The 15,284-nt window shown below is 45.1% G+C and overlaps 1 protein-coding gene across 1 annotated transcript in view; it reads left to right on the top strand.

Moving 5' to 3' along the window:
- Window positions 1-2,293: 2,293 nt before the first annotated feature.
- The window catches only part of LOC130127922 (vesicular glutamate transporter 1-like), a 28,066-nt gene continuing 15,075 nt past the window's right edge, over window positions 2,294-15,284 (top strand). The window contains exons 1-7 of the mRNA XM_056297637.1: window positions 2,294-2,338; window positions 6,910-6,992; window positions 7,256-7,508; window positions 10,683-10,801; window positions 11,337-11,451; window positions 14,922-15,009; window positions 15,195-15,281. Coding sequence (XP_056153612.1) covers window positions 2,294-2,338; window positions 6,910-6,992; window positions 7,256-7,508; window positions 10,683-10,801; window positions 11,337-11,451; window positions 14,922-15,009; window positions 15,195-15,281 — 790 coding nt within the window. The remainder of the gene's footprint in view (window positions 2,339-6,909; window positions 6,993-7,255; window positions 7,509-10,682; window positions 10,802-11,336; window positions 11,452-14,921; window positions 15,010-15,194; window positions 15,282-15,284) is intronic.

Below are 15,284 nucleotides of genomic sequence, written 5' to 3'. Positions count from 1 at the left end.
TTAAGTTTTCTGAATCGAAAGCGTTTTCCTTTAGTCACTTGCTGAATATCCGTATTGTGGGACGTGCGTGTCCCTTTGTCCTTTTGGATCTCAGCGCACATCGTTATTGCCCCACTAAGGAGAATTTGGTTTGAGGAAAATAAAAGGAGGTGAATCTGGGCATCGCAAAATGAAACTGACATGGATCGCATTACAGACCAGGTTGCATTTACTGTGCAGCTGCAGAGTCACTGTGGGCGTGTGAACGTGTACATTTCTCTACCAAATGCAGAAAGTGCAAAACACACATTTACAAATCGGGCTACTTCCTGTTTGGCCCACCAGTCTCTTAGTCTCGGATCCTGTGGCTGGGAATGAATTGAGCACCTGTTTGACACCATGTCCGAGGGTGCAACTGTTTTCTCCACGTTCACGAATTATTTTCGACACACGTTGTCAGATGCTGGAACAAATGCGAGAGACATTTTATTGAACATTGTGATATTTATTGTTTCTACTGGGGTCAAACATTTCACCCCATCTTACTTTGGTCCTGGATAGACGGCACTATTCCTGCTACTCTGACTTGCACATGACCATCATGACCTGTGACCTCTTCTGTCCACCCAACACTTCCTGTCAACAGCTAAATCCAACGGCACGCATTACGAACGTGTTCTGTTTGATCCAGTTCAGCGTCAGAGGAAGTCGGGCGTTACCTCAGCGTCTTCTCAAACAACCTGAACCAATCGTTTCTTTTCCTCCGTCTATCAGTGATCCGCGGCTGACTGTTGAACTCTGACCTGTGCGGCAGGACCGTCCTCACACTTGTCCTTGGCACATGAATTAAGAGATTAGTTGGAGAGAGAGACAGACAGACAGACAGACAGACAGAAAGAGAAACAGTGAGACAGACAGGCAGAGAGAGAGTGAGAAAGACAGACAGAGACAGACAGACAGAGTGAGAGAGAGAGAGAGAGAGACATGGCTCAGCCCTCAAGTGTTTGGTCTAAATTCAAACTTCGGACCTCTTCTTTTAGTATCGGCATAAGTAACTTTCAGGGAGGCCTCCAGTCTGGCGTTGTGGCGTGACAACATGATGGTGACGTTTGGAGAGGGGAAGGAGAGAGCGGGTCAGATAAACTCAGGATTACAGAGGATATACTGCGACTCTGGGTCCCATAAAGTCAACCGGAAATCAGTTAGTCAGGTGTAATGACCATAGAGGTGCAAAACAAAAAAAAAGAAGCAAATGATAAAATCTTACAGTGTTTTCAGGAAACTAGAATGCAAATGTGAAAAATATAGCCTTTCTAACTGCGTTAGTTAGTATATCTCCATCAGATAGGCTACACAACTGGCACATACCACTGTTATGAAAGGAGCAATCACCAGCGGATGCAAAAGACTCTCTGGATCTGCAGAGAAAAAGGAGACGGGAGGATGAAAGGCAAGGTTAAATATGAACGGCAGAGAATGAAGAGAGAGGCCTGCAAGGACAAAAATAGTCACAGACAGCCAGAGATATTAATAATTCAACATTAGGATTCATTAATACTTGATCAGTGTCAAGGAAGATTCAAGTGACGGCTTGTTTTAACTATTTTCAACGCAGACTATGGATCTGTGTAGTTATTATTCCACCGTAACGGTGCTCTGTTTGCTTTCTGGTTGAGTTTTCAGACGATACCAGTAGCCCAGCTGGACCTTCTCTACTAGATGGTCCCTGTCGTATCTCCTCCACAAGTTCACATTTACACCAAATACCAAGACTACCAGATCCTATTTTCCTCTCTCTGTGTGTGCTCTCACGTTGAAGATCAGAACATTTTAGAGCAACCTGCATTTGGCAGGTCATATACAGACCAAACACATACATACAATACACAATGTACAGCGAACTTAAAGAAATATATATGAAATGCAAAACATGCATCAAGTAGCCCACCTAATCATGGCTGAATTAATCTGTCAGGAGGGCCAGGAGCAAAACTGTACTCAGGCCCCCAAGCAAGCTGACGGATTGTCCACTCTCTGTGTGTTGTGCATGAACCATGATGTGACTATGCAACACCAATAATGTCATTATATGGGCATATGAAATATATAATATGACATGCATCATTTGTTGATCAATACATTCAAGTAAAAAAACAACTTTTAGACCAGATATCAACACAGCGCCCCTCTACGTGAAAGGGGCTAGTTAATACTGCAGGGCCCCTACCATTTCAGTTGATGTTGCGCTTAAAATGGTGCATATTCCCAAACATATTTGCATTTACACAAATCACCACAAACCAATTGACACATGATGAACCTGGAGGCTTTGGAGTCCCCTGGGGGTCTGGGGCCTCGGGTAAATTTCCTGCTTTGCCGAGTCAGTGATCCGGCCTTGCACCTAATGACAACTAGACCAGGTTTAATGGGAAGGAGAGTTTAATCTTTTACAGTCAGCTAGGTTTCAGACACATGGAACAAATGTGGATGTATTTGACTTAGATCATGATTTTGATTTAGGTTGATTTTGCCCTGTTTTTTTTGTTTTAGATGTTTTTCAGCTGGTCACTATGAGTCAGCATGGAGGCCTGGATGAATCGTGTGGGTCAAGTTGTGTCAAAGTCAACAGGAGAGAAAGCAACTAAGGCAAATTTGGTCAAAGCTGTACATCACAAATGATAACATCAGCAACACATTTACATTTAACACATTATGCATTACATCACATGACGGGCCAGGGTACAATCACTGTACAGCTGCAGAGTCACTCTGTGTGCAAAAGTGTCAATGACAACACCAAATGCAAGAAGTGCAAAACATGCAGCAGTAGCTTCAACCTCCTGGTAGACCAGTAGTCCATCCCTGGATTCTTAGGTTGTGAACGAATTACCTGTTTGACACCATTAAAGACAGATTAATTGAATACACACACCATCTACGGATAGATGATTGTGCATTCTGAGGCATTATCCACACCTGGATCACAGCGTTGTGTATATTATAGTTGGACACCTCTTTCACATCACCATCAAAGGCCAATAGTATTTCCATTATTTAAAACCTGGGTGAATCCCTGGCATCTAGGCTAAAACTACTCAATGTATAGGTAAAAAGTTAGCTTGGTTGACGTCTATGACTACACACTCTGTAGCGGCAACCGATGGCTCTCGACATCAAATTGGCCCACCGTGTACTATAGAGTTCATCTGTTTAAGGGTGTGCTCCAATTATCGGGGCATCACACTGCTCAGCCTCCCTGGGAAAGTCTGCTCTAGGGTGCTGGAAAGGAGGCTCTGACTGATTGTCAAACCTCGGATCCAGGAGGAACAATGCGGATTCCGTCCTGGCCGTGGAACAACGGACCAACTCTTTACCCTTGCAGAAGTGCTGAGGGAGGCAAGGAAGTTTGACCAGCCAGTCTACATGTGTTCTGTGGACTTGGAGAAGGCTTATGACCGCGGACCCCGGGGCACTCTGTGAGGGTACTGTGGGAGTATGGGGTACCAGAGCAGTTGCTACAAGCCATCCAGTCCTTGAATAACCAAAGTGAGAGCTGTGTCCATATTCTCGGCACAAAGTCAAACATGTTTTCGGTGGGTGTTGGACTCCGCCAAGGTTGTCCCTTGTCTCCGATTCTGTTTGTGATATTCATGGACAGGATCTCATGGCACAGCCAAGGTGAGGAGTGTGTCCAATTTGGGAACCTCAGACTTACACCTCTGCTCTTTGCAGATAATGTGGTTTTGTTGGCTTCATCAGAACGTGACCTACAGTGCGCACTGTGGCGGTTTGCAGTTGTGTGAAATGGCCAGGATGAGAGTCAGCACCTCCAAGTCTGAGGCCATGGTTCTCTACCAGAAAATGGTGGATCGCTCCCTCTGGGCTGGGGATAAGTTGTTGCCTCAAGTGAAGGAGTTCAAGTATCTTGGGGTCTTGTTCCCGAGTGAGGGTAGGATGGAGCGGGGGATTGACAGGCAGATTGGTGCAGCATCAGTAGTAATGCGGACGTTGTACCGGACCGTTGTGGTGAAGAGGAAGCTGAGCCGGAAGGCAAAGCTCTCAATTTACCAGTCAATCTTCGTTCCACCTCTCACCTATGGTCATGAGCTTTGAGTAGTGACCAAAAGGGTGAGATCGCAGACACAAGCAGCTGAAATGAGTTTCCTCCGTAGGGTGTCTGGGCTCAGCCTTAGAGATAGGATGAGGAGCTCGAACATCCAGAGGGAGCTCGGAGTAGAGCCGCTGCTCCTTCGTATTGAAAGGAGCCAGTTGAGGTGGTTCGGGCATCTGATTAGGATGCCTCCTGGGCGCCTTCCTTTGGAGGTTTTCCGGGCACGTCCAACTGGGAGGAGACCCTGGGGTAGACCCAGAACCCGCTGGAGGGACTACATGTCCAGTCTGGCCTGGGAATGCCTTGGGATCCTCCAGGAGGAGCTGGAGGGCGTTGCTGGGGAGGGGGACGTCTGGAGTGCCCTACTTAGCTTGCTGCCACCGCAACCCGACCCCGGAGAAGTGGTTGATGATGAATGAATGAATGAATTTGTGTAATCCAAAATATGGTAGACGAACCAGTTTTCATGTAAAAGTCGTCTGTGGGGCGCTGCGCAGGCCTCCCTCAGCATCTATAATGGCTGGTGTGTAGTTAATTTATCGTATAATCCAATAAATGATAATCCTAATGTAAATCTCTGTTTTAAAACCCAAAATCCAATGACCATGTTTTCACCAAACCTGTTACATGAGTGCAGATGTTTTCTTCCTCTTATCCATGGATCGGTGAACTCGGCATGGCTTCACACTGTCAGGCGCACACCACATGATTTATGGATGAACCGTGCCCTTCGTGTGAATACATATTTGATGCCTGCCGGACTGGAGGTTGGTTTTCAGACACCAGATGATAGCTTGGACAGAAGAGATGAGCACAGATGCATCAGTTTCAGAGACATTATTATAATCTCTATAGGCAGATAGCAAGATGCCAGACAGAGGCAATGGAGGGCCGATAGTCTGCAGGTTTCCCTATACCAGAAAATTTCACTGACTGAATTTCGTTATTTTAAGGTCTGTTATTCAGTCACATCACTTGGTAGAGTAACTGGTTAGCAGGTTCTCCATGGTGCACTGGTTGTCTGTGTCTGGTCTATGCTATTTAGTCACATGCACCGCTCACCGTCAGCCAGCCTGTCATGGACATAAAGCCAGCAACAGCAAAAAAAGCAAAAACAAAAGAAATAAAGAATTATGACAAGGTGATGACTCTGGTTGTGTGAGTAATCCTGATGCGGAGCCTCTTTTGTTTAGGAGAGATGGAGATGGAGATGAGGGCTGGAAAGAAGTGGGGGGGGGGGTTCTTCCTCAGGGGAATCTGGAGTCTTTGCTGTCTGGTGGTTTGATATCGTTGAGGTGGTGTAAAAATAACACTGATGCAGACAAGGTGGTAAAGATGAAAAACTGTGTGACAACTATTACTATTTTCCAACTCCAAGGTGAATTATTGATCCATCCATTATCCAAGCTGCTTATCCTCCATAGGGTCACGGGATGCTGGAGCCTATCCCAGCAGTCACGGGGCAGCAGGCGGGGGGGGGGGTACACTGTGGACAGGCCGCCAGTCCATCACAGGGCCTGAACTTGAATTAATTATGTTGAATACTTGTGCCAAACACATTTCTTTCTTTTGTATTCACGGTATAGAATCAGCTCAGAATTTGTATATATTAACCAAGTTTAAACAGACAATGAATATAACTCATTGGGTTTCTAATATGAAGCACATACGATGGATACCTGTATCCATAACTCTCATGTCTCGAGAAATGTGAGGGAGTGGTCTAGTCCTTCTTAATATTCATGAGCAAACCTTTGAGTGACAGGTACAAACAAGGGTTGGCGGTAAGGGTAGACGGGGTTTCAAAATCTGATGATTTGATCTGATTGGCTGTATGTAAATGAGTGTCTCTGACGACACGAGTGTCAGAAAAGAGATCGACTGAGAGAAAGAAGCTAAACTGGGAGGAGCTCTTTTAACAAGACAAAAACCGCATGTTTCTTTTTATACTGTTGTCAGTAGAGCGACATTGATTAAATGAAGACATTGTGGTGACCCACATCTATATATCGAGAGACATTCACCTAAGAGGACGGTGTACCTTTAAGGGAAGAGGCGAGGGGTCAGATAATGCACTTCCGCTTCCGGTTCACAGTCAGTGTCGTTGTCGAACGTATGACATGCAAAGTTGGAGCTAGTAAACTACCTCGACTACGTCTACTCTCACGTCTCCTGTCTCGTTGTTTTCTAACTCCACATTGGTGACCCCGACGTGATCGAACAACTAATACGAGTATGTCTGACAACGACGACGCCGGTGCTAACAACATGGCTATTGCTAACGCTAGCATTTACACCGCTACTGTGAAGCTACCCGACTTTTGGCAGCATAACCCACGGCCGTGGTTTCAACATGTGGAAGCCCAGTTCCAGCTGAGAGGGATAGGGGGGGCCTGTGTGGTGACCCACATCTATATATCGAGAGACATTCACCTAAGAGGACGGTGTACCTTTAAGGGAAGAGGCGAGGGGTCAGATAATGCACTTCCGCTTCCGGTTCACAGTCAGTGTCGTCGAACGTATGACATGCAAAGTTGGAGCTAGTAAACTACCTCGACTACGTCTACTCTCACGTCTCCTGTCTCGTTGTTTTCTAACTCCACAACATGATTAAAGTGAAAAGTGATCTTGGAAAAATGTTAGTGTTTCAGGCCCTGGGGTGGCCTGGCGGCCTGTCCAGTGTGTCTCCCCGCCTGCCGCCCAGTGACTGCTGGGATAGGCTCCAGCATCCCGCGACCCCGACTGGGATAAGTGGCGTGGATAATGGAACGGGGGAAAAAATGGAATTAGTGTTTCAATTTTGGTTTCTGTTTTTCGAGTCTGATGTCACGGTTTCCTTTGACGCGGGGCCCCCATCTCGACTCTCCACTCCAGCAGGGGCCACAGTGCATTCTCTGCTTCTGTAGGATTTTCAGACAAATGTTGAAACTGTAGTAAAAAAAAGGACCAAAGGGATTTGTTTTCCAGATTGCAGAACAGATTCGGTTAGTCGTATGGCATGTGACCAGTTGGGGTTTGCCAGATGGGTCGGGGTTGGCTGATGTGAGATAGGGGGGGAGCTGATGAAGGCACTTACCCCGGGGCTCCATGTTTGGTCAGAACAAAAATCTCCTTACGACAGTCTAGCCCTCCTCTGATTTTCTTTTTCCTGTTCCACCCTGGCAGAGCGTTAGAGAAGAAGCAGGAGAATGGGGAGACGATCGAACTGTCGGCGGAGGGGCGGCCGGAGCTGGTGGAGGAGAAGGAGCTGCCCGTGGTGGACTGCACCTGCTTTGGCCTGCCCAGACGCTACATCATCGCCATCCTCTCCGGCCTGGGCTTCTGCATCTCCTTCGGTATCCGCTGTAACCTTGGCGTGGCCATCGTCAGCATGGTCAACAGCCACACCATCTACAGAGACAACAAGGAGGTCATAGTGGTGAGTCGCTAGCCGGGGGAGGGGGCGGGGGGAGTTACCGCGGTGTTGTGTGACGAAGTGTGTTTCTATGTTGCTATCAGCAGGATTTATGCTCATGTTGTCACTGGCTTTGCAGAATATTTCAGAACATATTTACTAAGACCGTCATGAGACATGTTAGGCTTACCTTTCAATGGCATTACGTGCAAGTCATAGGAAGGAGGCCAAGGGTGAAAAGAACAGCATCTAGACAACAGAAGTACCAGTTGTTCCTGTACTGAGCGAGTAGGTGCAGCACCGTGGCGCACACATGCATACTCCTCCACCCATTCATGACTAGGAGCTGCCCATTACTGGCACACTGTACCAACTACCATTCAGCTGCCCACAAGTCTTTAACACCAAACGGCTTCTGTGGAGCTGCCTGAAGAGCCCTTTACTGTTTTCACATTTCGGGGTGAGGATTTTAACCTGTGACCTTTAGTCTGCTCCTCCCATCTGAAGGCTGCTATTGCCTTCTAGTCATGGGAGGACCAGTTATTTCTCCATGTTTAGGACAGAATGTCCAGATGAAGAACAGGTAGGGAAGATGTACAAAGAATCTTATATTTTTTTAACCCCCCCCCCTTTTTTTTCCTCCCCAATTCTATGCGGCCAATTACCCCACTCTTCTGAGCCGTCCCGGTCACTGCTCCACCCCCTCTGCCCATCCGGGGAGAACTGCAGACTACCACATGCCTCCTCCGATACATGTGGAGTCTCCAGCCACCTCTTTCACCTGACAGTGAGGAGTTTCGCCAGGGGGACTTAGCACATGGGAGGATCACACTATTCCCCCCAGTTCCCCCTCCCCCCTGAACAGGTGCCCCGACCGACCACAGGAGGCGCTAGTACAGCGACCATGACACATACCCACATCCAGCTTCCCACCTGCAGACACGTCCAATTGTGTCTGTAGGGATGCCCAACCAAGCCGGAGGTAACATGGGGATTCGAACCGCCGATCTCAGTATTGGTAGGAAACAAAGAATTTTCATTTAACACCCAAGACAGGATGAGGCAGAAGAAAACAGGAGATGAGATTTTAAATAACACCAGGGGTCAGAGGTCCGCTGTAGATCAGATTACCAGCATGTCTCCAACATGATGCAGGGCTATCACAGAAGACCTCAGCCTATCGGTCACCCCAGCAGATGTTGCTGTTAAATGTTCCCGTGCTTGGTGTCATAATGGAAAGTCTGAGTATCCTTTAATATCGACCCCCCTCCCACACACACACACACACACACACACACACACACACACCCCAAAAACTTCCATGAAGTTCCACGATTAGCATAAATCAGGAATCGGGGAAAGGGTTCAGCTGGTTCGAATCCCCAGGCTGGCGTAGTAGGCTTGGTCTGGACTGGACGGACAAATGGAGGGTTATTTGTGTGCAAACAATCACTCACTTTTACTGTTCGGATGGTTCTCACGTCACCTTGTGAATCTTGTTTTGTGCATTTTGCTATTATTGAGACTGATCTGATTCCATATTGAGGAGCAATGCCAGATTCAAGATGGCCGCTCCACATTTTAATATATTCGTTCTCCTGTTTGCCATTGCATTTAGATAGAATCCAGAGTAATTATATATATACACTACCGTTCAAAAGTTTGGGATCACCCAAACAATTTTGTGTTTTCCATGAAAAGTCACACTTATTCACCACCATATGTTGTGAAATGAATAGAAAATAGAGTCAAGACATTGACAAGGTTAGAAATAATGATTTGTATTTGAAATAAGATTTTTTTTACATCAAACTTTGCTTTCGTCAAAGAATCCTCCATTTGCAGCAATTACAGCATTGCAGACCTTTGGCATTCTAGCTGTTAATTTGTTGAGGTAATCAGGAGAAATTGCACCCCACGCATCCAGAAGCAGCTCCCACAAGTTGGATTGGTTGGATGGGCACTTCTTTGAGCAGATTGAGTTTCTGGAGCATCACATTTGTGGGGTCAATTAAACGCTCAAAATGGCCAGAAAAAGAGAACTTTCATCTGAAACTCGACAGTCTATTCTTGTTCTTAGAAATGAAGGCTATTCCATGCGAGAAATTGCTAAGAAATTGAAGATTTCCTACACCGGTGTGTACTACTCCCTTCAGAGGACAGCACAAACAGGCTCTAACCAGAGTAGAAAAAGAAGTGGGAGGCCGCGTTGCACAACTGAGCAAGAAGATAAGTACATTAGAGTCTCTAGTTTGAGAAACAGACGCCTCACAGGTCCCCAACTGGCATCTTCATTAAATAGTACCTGTTAGAGCCTGTTTGTGCTGTCCTCTGAACGGAGTAGTACACACCGGTGTAGGAAATCTTCAATTTCTTAGCAATTTCTCGCATGGAATAGCCTTCATTTCTAAGAACAAGAATAGACTGTCGAGTTTCAGATGAAAGTTCTCTTTTTCTGGCCATTTTGAGCGTTTAATTGACCCCACAAATGTGATGCTCCAGAAACTCAATCTGCTCAAAGAAGTGCCCATCCAACCAATCCAACTTGTGGGAGCTGCTTCTGGATGCGTGGGGTGCAATTTCTCCAGATTACCTCAACAAATTAACAGCTAGAATGCCAAAGGTCTGCAATGCTGTAATTGCTGCAAATGGAGGATTCTTTAACGAAAGCAAAGTTTGATGTAAAAAAAATCTTATTTCAAATAAAAATCATTATTTCTAACCTTGTCAATGTCTTGACTCTATTTTCTATTCATTTCACAACATATGGTGGTGAATAAGTGTGACTTTTCATGGAAAACACGAAATTGTTTGGGTGATCCCAAACTTTTGAACGGTAGTGTATATGTATGTATATATGTATGTATGTATGTATGTATGTATGTGTATATATATATCTATATATAAAAACAGATGACCAAGGAGTGTACAATGCAACTGATTTTAAGACAGTTTAAGCTGTTTAATTGTTTCAAGAATAAAATAAATTTATAAAACCATGTCAAAAGGCAGATCATCCCACAGACATCCAGTCCACTGATTAAAGAAACAAATTGATTTGCATTCTTTTTGACATTATGGCACAGAAAAAAGCTTTAATGATTTGTTGAAAATGCCTTTTTTTTTACGTTTTCTCTCATCTTTGTGGTCCTGCTATATTAAGCCGTGGTTGTTTTCTCTTCCCGTCTGCCCGGACAGAAAGCTCAGTTTGACTGGGATCCAGAGACGGTAGGGATGATCCACGGCTCCTTCTTCTGGGGTTACATCGTCACCCAAATACCGGGAGGCTTCATCTGTCAAAAATTTGCCGCTAACAGGTCAGCCGACTCCCTCCGGACACTGAACCCACCACCTCCTACAACTGATTCTATTCGATACACACTGCCCCTGATCCCCACCACACACACACACACACACACACACACACGTCAGCCTATACTTGCGGGGACCCCTCATTGACTACATTCATTCCCTAGACCTTAACCATAACCATAACCATCATAACTATGTGCCTTACCTTAACCCTTACCCTAACCTTAACCTAACCCTAATTCTAAGCTTAAACCTATACCCAAGTCCCAACCCTAAAATAGACCCTTTCTTCATGGGGAGCCATAAAATGTCCCCACAAGTTAGGTGGTTTCAGGTTTTTCTATCCTAATGGTGACCAAATGTCCTCATTAGGATAGAAAAACCTGGTGCACACACACACACACACACACACACACACACACACACACACACACACACACACACACACACCCATGTCAGGATGCTCCAGCTGTTGTTATATGTAAGTTAGCATGATCACTCGGTGGTGTGTTAGATGTCTCTGTTTTTCCACTCATCCAGGGTGTTCGGCTTCGCCATAGTGGCCACGTCCTGCCTCAACATGCTGATCCCCTCGGCAGCGCGGCTTCACTTCGGCTGCGTCATTCTCGTCAGGATATGCCAGGGCCTCGTGGAGGTGAATGGTTCTGTTTTCCACTGAAGAGTTTGCACGTGCAGCCTGCTGACATTTGATGGCCCACTGAATGATAATGACAGCAGCAATGATATGACAACAATAAGCTGTTTCTAGATCACTGACAGACTTACAAAAGGCTTTGTGAGATAAACGAAAAGACTCAGTATGACGTAGAAAACATGGAAACTAAGTGAAAGCTACAATCTACTCAAAAATAAAAGTCCATTCGTGAGTTTGTCCTTCAGCAAATAGCAAATCCACGATTAGCTAAACCATTAACACTTTTGTCTCTGCTCATTTTATTGCTAATTGTTGGTGTGGCTTTGCAGTACATAACATTTTGTGTTTTCACCATAGTAGCCAGATGTGGAATAATAAAGCATGTAGCGGAGAGTTTGAAAAAGAAAAAAGTTGTGTGGTCCACAAACAGACAGGGAAGAACAGATTAGTTGACATCAATACTACAGCATTACTAAGTAAGACTCGGGTTCAACCATGTTTGGTTGTTCGGCGGTGGTGAAGGTGCTAACATGGATGTTAGATACAAATGAAAGAGTTTAAAAACAAAAGAGCATTATTGTAAGGCAAACAAAATCTTGTGGAACAATTCAAAGCTGATAAAAAAAAAAACATACCATAGATACATACCATAGATGTCCGAAAAATGTCTCCCTCGTTTTGTAAATGAGGTGGAGAATATTGGGTCCCAGCCAGACTCTTTTCGTTCTATTCCCCATGTTGATTCTGCCTCTTCACCCAATTTCCCCCAGTTACAATTTCAGTGTTGGAGAGTAGAGTCTCCAGTATGAACTCCCCCTCCTGCATCCTGACATCATTCCCACTAAGCTGCTCAAGGAGGTATTTTCTACTATCAGCCCCGTTATTCTGCAAATTCTTAATATTTCTCTGGCATCTGGTTCTTTTCCAGACATGCCATCATTCACCCATTGCTGAAGAAACCTAATTTAGATCCCCTGTCTCTAAGTAACTACAGGCCAATCTCCAAATTGTCTTTTCTATCTAAGGTTCTGGAGAGTAACTTCTTCTCAGTTGATTTCTTTTAATACTGTTTTTAATACTTCCAGTCTGATTTTAGAGCACTTATAGTACCGAGACAGCTCTAGTTAAGGTCACCAATGACCTACTGCTGACTGCAGACAGAGGTGACTGCTCGATTTTAGTTCTTTTAGACTAAAAGATTCTAGAGCTTAGATTTTAGATTCTGTTATCTTCATTCAATGTTGTATTCTGTAAATTGTGTAAACACAACATCCATTGCACGTTGTCCGTCTTGGGAGAGGGATCCCTCCTCTGTTGCTCTCCCTGAGGTTTCTTCCTATTTTTTCTCCTTGTTAACGTTTTTTTTTTTAAGGAGTTGTTCCTTATCCGATGCGAGGGTCTAAGGACAGGATGTTGTGTTGCTGTAAAGTCCCTTGAGGCACATTTGTAATTTATGATATTGGGCTATACAAATAAAATTGACTTGACTTGACGTAGACTTAAGTGCTGCCTTTGACACGGTCGATCACAACCTCCTCTTACGTCGCTTGGAAACTTGGGTTGGCATCAAGGGCTCAGCTCTTAGTTTATTATGCTCTTACCTCACCAACAGAACTTTTTCTGTTGTTCTGGTAATTCTACTTTCTCGGTGGCACAGTTTAGTTGTGGTGTCCCTCAAGAATCAGTTCTTGGCCCCCTTCTCTTTTCCACATACATGCTGCCCCTTGGCCAGGTCATTCAAAATCACGATGTGCTCTACCATTTTTATGCTGACAACACTCAGTTATTTATGCCACTAAAATCCACAGATCCGAGCACCCTAGCAAATCTCACAACTTGCCTCTCTGACTTTAAATCCTGGATGTCCAAAGATTTTCTTAAATTTAATGATGATAGGTCTGAGTTCAGAATCATGAGAGACCGTGTCCAAAAATAATAGTTTGGATACAAGGATTATGTTGTGGATGGCTGTAGTAAGAAGAGAACAGCGGTATGCAAGATCTGCAACTCAAAATCAGTGACATGACCACCACAACATCCAATTTCATCTGTCACTACAAAACCCACAAAGAAAGGTCCTGTGGTGGCCTGGCGGCCTGTCCAGTGTGTCTCCCTGCCTGCCGCCCAATGACTGCTGGGGTAGGCTCCAGCATCCCCACGACCCTGAGAGCAGGATAAGCGGGTTGGATAATGGATGGATGGATGAAGGTCCAAGTTCTTTCTGTTTGGTCCCGAAAATTCCATCAGCCCTTTTGCTACTAATCTTGGTGGTCTGTCAGGTAGTCTTAAGCAGGCTGCTAGGAATCTTGGGGTAATATTCGATGCTAACCTCAGTTTTGATAATCAAATCAAACATGTCGTTCAGTCATGCTTTTTCCAGCTCAAGCTAATCTCCAAAATTAAGCCATTTTTATCAATTGCTGATCTGTTGTACATGCTTTTATCTATTCTCGGCTTGACTATTGTCCATCCATCCATTATCCAAACCACTTATCCTGCTCTCAGGGTCACGGGGATGCTGGAGCTTATCCCAGCAGTCATTGGGCAGCAGGTGGGGAGACACCCTGGACAGGCTGCCAGGCCATCATAGGGCCTTTGCAGACTATCGTGATGCACTTTATTCTGCTATCAGCAAGGGCTCCCTCCACCGTCTGCTGTTGGTACAAAATGCTGCTGCTTGGCTCATTACCGGGACAAGGAGACCTGATCATATCACTCCTGTGCTTGCCTCCCTACAGTGGCTCCCTGTTATATTTCGAATTGATTTTAGAATTTTCGAGCTCACTTTTAAGGCTTTAAATGGTCTTGCTCCTCCATACATTTGTGATTTATTGACTTGGTATTTCCCCCCTCGACCATTAAGGTCTGCAGATGGAGGGAGCCCTGCTAGTTATTCCCAGGTCTCGGTTTGTTACAAAGGGTGATCAGGCTTTTGCTGTTAGACACCCGCCCCCCCGCCACACACACACACACACACACACACACACACACACACACACACACACACACACACACACACACACACACACACACACACACACACTATGGAACTCTCTTCCTGTTGAAGTAAGACAAACTAAGTCTCCAGCTTCTTTTAAATCTCGTCTTAAAACTTTTCTTTTTATGAAAGCTTTCACAAATGTTTGATATTTTTATTTATACTGTTTTTATTTTTACTCTTATTTGATCTTACTCTTGTTTTTGCCTTGTCTGGTTTTATGTTTTTTTTTTTGTTTTTTTTTTGTGAAGCACTTTGTAACATTGTTTTAGAAAAGTGCTAAACTGCAGCATCCCCGCGACCCTGAGAGCAGGATAAGCGGTTTGGATAATGGATTGGATATTATTACTAAAAAGCCATCTTAGCTAGGAAGCATGGCCTTCATTAATTAGTCTAAAGTGAAATTGCAGTTAATGTGCTAGCTAAATAAAATCGGTGACATCACTTGCATTTGGGACTGTCTCTCCCACAGGGCGTCTCGTATCCTGCCTGTCATGGTATCTGGGCAAAATGGGCGCCCCCTCTTGAAAGAAGTCGCCTGGCCACAACAGCCTTCTGTGGTAAGTTTCCCCTGTTGTTACCCATGATGCTCTCTGCTTTTGGATCGTTGGTGTTCCAAATAACAGTGAGATTTTTTTTTGTTACTTGTGTGCTTGCGTGCATGTGTATGTTGTGTGTGTGTGTGTGTGTGTGTGTGTGTGTGTGTGTGTGTGTGTGTGTGTGTGTGTGTGTGTGCACGCGCTAGGCTCTTATGCAGGGGCTGTGATTGCCATGCCGCTAGCAGGAATCCTGGTGCAGTACTCTGGGTGGTCATCAGTCTTCTATGTATATGGTG

This window comes from Lampris incognitus, chromosome 17, assembly GCF_029633865.1.
Source record: "Lampris incognitus isolate fLamInc1 chromosome 17, fLamInc1.hap2, whole genome shotgun sequence".
In the NCBI taxonomy this organism is placed as follows: Eukaryota; Metazoa; Chordata; class Actinopteri; order Lampriformes; family Lampridae; genus Lampris; species Lampris incognitus.
The sequence above is the reverse complement of the archived record's forward strand: the minus strand, read 5'-3'. Positions and strand labels throughout refer to the sequence as shown.